The sequence below is a fragment of the Callionymus lyra genome, chromosome 2 (assembly GCF_982586985.1).
Source record: "Callionymus lyra chromosome 2, fCalLyr1.hap1.1, whole genome shotgun sequence".
NCBI classification, from domain to species: domain Eukaryota; kingdom Metazoa; phylum Chordata; class Actinopteri; order Syngnathiformes; family Callionymidae; genus Callionymus; species Callionymus lyra.
Genome location: NC_141819.1, coordinates 19,517,001 through 19,523,716, shown reverse-complemented (window position 1 = coordinate 19,523,716; position 6,716 = coordinate 19,517,001). Strand labels below are relative to the sequence as shown.

Here is a 6,716-nt window from a genome sequence, read left to right as displayed (position 1 = left end):
GACAGTGATTCAATAATAAAATGTGTATCTGAATGTCAAAAGCTGTCTAAATTATCAGTTTTGGCATCACTGAGAAGACTTGAAAGTTACCAATAGTAATCCATACAATTTTGAGTAAGTCTTTTTAAAAGACTTGTTTACAACATTTGAAATGATGACTATTGCTGATTGACATTCAAGTTTGTCAACAATTCAAGTGAGAACTATGCATAGAGAACTAGTATTTTTGCAGATTGCCAATTTGTGTCGATTCCAGTAATGTTTCAAGTATGGCAACCAGAATGGCTAAAACGACATAAATCCAAAGCTAGACATGCAGATGATATTCTGAAATATATTTATTTACATTTTTATTTAAACCATACAATAAAATACAATAAAATTAGAAGTTTCCATAAATGCTTAGATGAGACAAAGCTTGGTCCTGTTGGGAACCATTTAAAATCTCAGGGCAAATTATAAAACATCTGAAAGCTTGAACTCAAGTCCGAGAGGGCGTTCCATGGACTCTGAAGCGGTACATGCAGGTATAATCCTGGTGACCCCAGTTAGACAAGATGTGCACCTTGATGACCTGAAAAGCTCCAACACTTATCTGAAGGTCAGAAAATTAAAACGTTAGAAATAAAAGTAGCCCTGAGCAATAAGTGAGACCAGATGCTTACATCTACAGCAAATGACTGTAGGGACTCTTCATCCTGGTCATAAGTGAATGTCCCTAGGAGTACCCCTCGTTCCTCCTCAGCATCATCATCCAGTCCCTGGAGGAGAACATCTTTAACACAGGTCCAGCTAGATAACTACCAAGTGTAGGTGGGAAGCATACATAAACGTTAAAGTCCCTGGGAGCACTGCTGACTGTTCCACCTGGTGCCAGAGATCTTGGAATGTGCTCAAGGGAGAACATTGTGGGGAAGATCTTCATAGAGAGACGGATAGCCAGGTATCCCGTGGGACCTCGGAACGACCAACAGTTTCCTGGTTGAACTTCCGGCTGTGAATCAAAGACAAGGATTAGGGCTTGTGGCGTCCAATTTAGGGTCAAAGAGATGCATGTCTGCAAACAGACAATAGGAGTCCAACATTTGAAGGTTAAATGTGTCTGGAGTATTATATGCCTGACCTGGATGACAACTCTTGGACTCTGGGAAAAATACCATAGCGGAACACCGAACAGACTCATGAGAGCAGCTTTGGTTTCGTAGGTATCCGATGATAGCGCATTCAAGATGCTGGCCCCTGTTGGACGATTATCATTATTGCTAGATATTCAGAAGAATCTGGTTGCAGAGTCAAGAAGTCCAACCTCCAGATTCCAGGGCATAGTCTGCCAAGCCAGTTCTGTCTTGAGAGTAGGTCCTCAGTGCATCAGTCAACATGGTGTTGACCTCCTGAAACAGAACTTCTCTATTAGCAACGTAGAACGGCTTTGATTTAAGCTCATTTGCCTTTCACCTGTCGGGTGACACTTGAGGTCTTTAGGGAAGAGTCTCTGAACATTTCCAAGTGTTTCAGCTGCTGGTCAACATTCTGCAGGATTCTGCCCTCCAGAGATTCTACCACTTGCTCCACATCGCCCCTGCTGGCAAACTGCTGCGACAGCAGGTGCAGCAGTGACTCTTGGACGGCAGGTCCATCGGCTCTGTCGGGGGTCATTTGCTGGTCTCCAAAAACAAGAACCTGAAGATCCTTGCGCACCTACAACATTTAAAACAAAGTCAATCTTTGACAGTTTCTTTTGCAAATTCAAATAGTCGTACCATCTCTTTAAGGTCTCGGTTTGGATAGCCTTTCTGAGAACTTAATAGACTGTCCACAGCTTCCTGTACCTCTTTGAGCTGGTGCTTGAAGCTTTCAAACTCCGATTGATCGTTGGACTGGTGGTCCACAGCACTGCACAGGCAAGAGAGACACAGACCTTCAGTGGAGAATGTAATGGTGAACTGATGGAGGTTTACCTCAAAACTTCAAGTGAAGCACTTCCATTTTTCCTCACGTCCTGAATAGACTAGTAAATATAAATGATTAGCAAACATGTAGAGGCCTTAGGAATTCATCTGGAACCACACCTGGTGACAAGAAATCCTCTGCAGTTGCTGGTTTATTTCATCCAGACGAGATGAACATTTCTTCTCGTAATGGACCTTTTAGACAAGAAAGTGTAGAGTCAGCAGCGCAGCTTTAGATACAAGCAGTACACCATGTTTATGCACCTGCATCTTGAATTGGTCCTCATCCCATTGTCTTCTCAGTTTGGACAACTGGTTATTTAGTAGAGTCCGAAGCCAGAAATCCGTCTCTCCACTGCACCGGCCGGAGAGCATCTCCATGTTGGCCTGCAGCTTTTGCATTTCATCATGTCTCTGCTCTGCCCGTCGCTCTGCCACGTCCACTCGCATCCACAGAGACTTCAGACTCTGTTCCAGGCCACGAATATATGCAGGATCAGTTGATACTCCAGGAGACGACGTTTGAACCTGAGCAGAGTAATACAACCAATGTTCTGTTGGTCTAATGGGGGTTACATGTAAAGAAAACCCACAGTGACTCCAGTTGCGGTGTCTGGTGCATCTCTGGCTTGCAGAACCTTTTCTTCAGGGAGCGCAGATCTCCAGCTTAGGACTGCACACAGGAAAATTAGAGTCAAGACTATTCTGTCCCCTAGTGACCCGCTTTGTTATTTGCAAGAACGTACAACCAAGAAGGATCAGAGGAAGGAGAACTAGGACCAGCTTCATTGGGACACTGTGGGAGGGAAAGTGACACAAAAATGTCCAAATTAACGATTTCAAAAGGTAACATTTCAACACTCACTTACCGGACCAAAATACTGGCAGTGAAGCTAAACCAGTGGCCACTGATCCACCGGGCCACTTTGCGAGCGGTTTTACCTTAACAACACACATCTCATGATTGGTGTCTGCAAGACTCAGTTGAACAGTCACTGTCCCAATCTTGCAAAAAAAAGACTAAAGAAAAAGACTGATCTGGGTCAAAGGTTAACCTGCTGTCTCCATGGTGATCTGAGGGGTGGATGCAACTGCCTCTTTTTTCTTGCAGTCTTCACCTGACGATCCACAGAGACGGTGGTTAGATGAACAGCCAAACCAAGCAGAGGAACAAGCGTGGAAGGGGTACTCACACAGATGCTGCTCCTCCTGCTGGTTCATGACCCAGCCACTCCTGCAACGGCCTGAAACAATTGTGACACTCAGATCTCAGGTCGGAACCCCTGAAGCATTACATCCCAAAGTGATGCACCCTAGTGCGGAACACACACACACACAGGTGTGGCACATTAGTTCGTCAAGAAAGTCAACCGGTGAAACTCCCCACTCAGTTCCACCACATCATGGCACACTCCCTTCCATCTCTCACACCTTTCAGCCCCGGACCTCCACAGCTGCTTCCAGGAAACTTGTTATTGTCTGTGGTGTTTGACCCCGAAAACATCTGCCACGTGTTTGCAAGTGCAGAGTGGCAGAACTGGAGGGATGCCAGGGACCGGTCATGGCACCACATGATCCAGTCCTGGCACCGCTGCATTAGATCTACAGTTGGAGACGGAGGAAACCAAACATGAACCTTGAAATTAAGAGTCTCATTACAGATGACCAAGACCAACTCATCCCCAGAAACTGTCGATCATAATCTTAATTAATAATCTAAAGTGATAGTTCAGCTCATTTTCTACTCACCCTCATGTCCACTAAGGGTTAGGATTATTTCAGAGTAATCCGTTCCTTTTTAGAGTTATAGACAAAAATCAATTTTAATCTATTTCAGGCGTTTCGTCGTCATATTCAACCAAAAAGACACATTTAAAAACATTCAAATACCTTCATGGTGCTCGTCTGTAATGTCCCTCTTGTATTAAAGCCTCAACATTAGAAATTGTTCCGGTAAAACCTAAATAATTCTATATTTTAGGTTTGTTTAAAGCGGAAGTAAGTCTTTCGTCATTCAAACATATTGCAAGCATCGGTGCACTGATGGCCTAGCGATCTCTGCTGGAAAATAAATAAAAAATATAAATATACACATGATTTCATAACAATTCCTAATGTCAAGTCTTCAATACAAGATGGACGTTACAGATGAGCGGTATGGAGGCATTTGTTTTAAAATGTTTTTTTGGATAATACCAAGATGAAGACGACAACTGAGCTCCAGTCGCTACATTACAATGGACTTGCATTTTTCCTTAGAATGCTAAAAAGGAAATCAAAGATAATTTTCAACATGAGGGCGAGTATAAAATGAGTGAAATTTGAATTTTTGATGAACAAACACTTAAAACAATAATTTCTAAGCCCATCATGCAAATATTTTTCATTAAAAAAGGAAAATCAGTATTGAACTTTCTCCAACACAACTCCTCACCTGTACATTTCCCTCGGCTCCGCTCTCTGCTGTAGATTATGGGCACGTCTGTGGGCGAGTCCTTCTCTTTCCTGACGAGCAAATTTCCAGGAGGCCTCCAATCTTGACTGAGAAGTCTGTTCTGGGTTATAATGGGGCGTTCAGGGCGACAGACCTCTGAGCCTCTTGGGATGCTGCTGGTCTGTCCGGAGCCGGCATCTGCGAGCATCGTGCTCTCTAGAAGCAAAGGTTGGAATATAAAATAGGCAGCTCCAAAGTGGATTTACCTGTGCTGAAGCTCAGTACCCCAGATGTTCTCCAACACAGTGGACTCGTGAAGAGATGATTCGTCCACTAGAGAAGAGAGCAGAGAAGCGTCTGATGCGTCAGAGTGAAGTGAATGATCAAACACTCCAGGATGAGGAGAATGGAGGAGAGACTCTGAGCAGGTGACTGAGAGGTGCTGAGAGCGACGTGACTTCAAAGACCTGAAGGAGAGTCAAGAGGTGGTGTCACAGTTGATCCGGAAACATCACTCTTACATGCAAGTAAGTAAGTATTTTTTATTTGTAGAGCGCTTTTTCAGACCAGGGTCACAAAGCGCTTAAAAATCAAAACAATATTCAATAAAGAATATACTTTAAAGGTCAAGAAAAAAACAGATAACACAACAGGAGTTCCAGAAAATCAAAGTAAAGCCTGAACAAATATAAACGTAGATGAATACATTATAGATGGTATTTGTAAGAACCTGGCAATACAATACACATTTCAATAATGTAAGAACAAGGATACATTTGTAGTATTGACTGAGGGCTTGACTCTGGTGGTGCAGAATTTACAGACGACGTGATATCCAAACTGTATCCCCTCGTCCCCAGTCATCGCCAGGATATCCCATTGTTAATAGCTGAGGAGGACGTAATGACTGCTTCTATCTAGTGGCCGGTAGTTTAAATGCAAAGCAAAAAATAAACGTAATATTTGCATGAAAATGGTCATTAAAAAAAAAAATCTAAAATAAATTTTACACAGACTTTATTGAATTATATACCAAAAAACTACATATTAAATAGGATTTGAAATAAAAAATATATATACAGTCAGTTGAATATCTATACAGTATAGTGAAAGAATAATTGCAAAATAAATACTCTAAACCCTTAGTACATATTTCCAATTGCAAGACGCAAAGATAAATTAAAATGCTTAATGCGGGGATATTTGAAAACTATATAAAGAGAAGACAAGTTTCGAGGATGATACCTGGAGCTCCTCCAACTTGTCCCTCCTCCACTAAAGGAGGTGCTGCTATGTGGAAGACTTTGGTCCAGCAGAGAGTTGTCCAAACGAAGGCTGCTGCGTCTCGACATGACGTCAGGAAGAACCGAGAAATCACAGGAATTAAACCTGAAAATATAATGAAGTGGTTGCAAAGGATGAAGAAAATTAAAATAAATCTCAATTTGAGTAGTTTGTAAACACACCAACAACGACGGAATGCAAAAATCACTACATTAAATTAACAAGAAAACGTTTCTCTTAAATCCATACTTTCTCTTCCATCTGCACACACGTGGCTCGGATATTTAACTAGTCATCCAATCAGAGGACACTTGACGGAACCACGTTGCAAGGCAACCAATGAGTGAGCTTGTTGAGAGAACCGCCAAACTTGACCCCCAGACTAGCGTCAGATGCTAACTCCGCCATCATCACCTGCCGTTAAAAGCCAAAACAGTTGGAAGAAGCAGGTGAATGACCCGCTGACGAGTGGCGCGCAGACCCGGCGGCTACAGTCAAACGTTCCTTCTCTTTGGGAGTCAGGGTACAAACGAATATTCCTTGTTCAAACCAAACTTGGACTGGAGTTAAAAACATTTAAGAAAACACAGCGTTGAGTGACTGCGGCAGAACTATTACGTTGTGATTTCAGGCGCCTGTTGGCGATTTTATAGCAGTCGTTTATTGCCCCCTTGTGGCCGGAGGGAGAAATTACAATAAACTTGGTCAGTCACGTTGCTGTGTAATTGATCCCTCAGAGGTCTCCTTTGGAAATTGTTTTTCCAATTAGAACACAGCAATACAGACGGCAATTCATAATATATATATATATATATATATATATATATATATATATATAGACGTTTATAGAGCTTGTATCCATCATACAAGCTGAGAATAGCGTAAATATAAATAAATAGTGTATTATTGGAAAGTAGAATAGCATATGGAAGGAAAGCCAATGTCTTTTTGTAAAGGCATATGGATAATTTCCTTAATATCCACGAGGTCAGCTCTAATGTAAACTTTTAAGAACATAACTTTTAATCGTGCATGAGCAAAATCGTAAG

At 42.0% G+C, this 6,716-nt stretch overlaps 1 protein-coding gene across 1 annotated transcript; it reads right to left on the bottom strand.

Annotated features, from left to right (window-relative positions):
* Window positions 1-481: 481 nt before the first annotated feature.
* On the bottom strand, window positions 482-6,201 carry LOC148085812 (SUN domain-containing protein 1-like). The gene is made up of 19 exons (XM_087782773.1): window positions 6,082-6,201; window positions 5,629-5,772; window positions 4,669-4,850; window positions 4,384-4,599; window positions 3,143-3,193; window positions 3,005-3,067; window positions 2,819-2,891; window positions 2,696-2,745; window positions 2,543-2,622; window positions 2,214-2,477; window positions 2,070-2,144; window positions 1,959-2,008; window positions 1,761-1,893; window positions 1,456-1,698; window positions 1,307-1,391; window positions 1,124-1,239; window positions 827-994; window positions 666-761; window positions 482-595 (listed from the first exon to the last, which is right to left on the bottom strand). Exons 2-19 carry the CDS (start codon window positions 5,733-5,735, stop codon window positions 482-484), a joined length of 2,166 nt encoding a protein of 721 aa, XP_087638899.1. The 5' UTR covers window positions 5,736-5,772; window positions 6,082-6,201.
* Window positions 6,202-6,716: the final 515 nt, after the last annotated feature.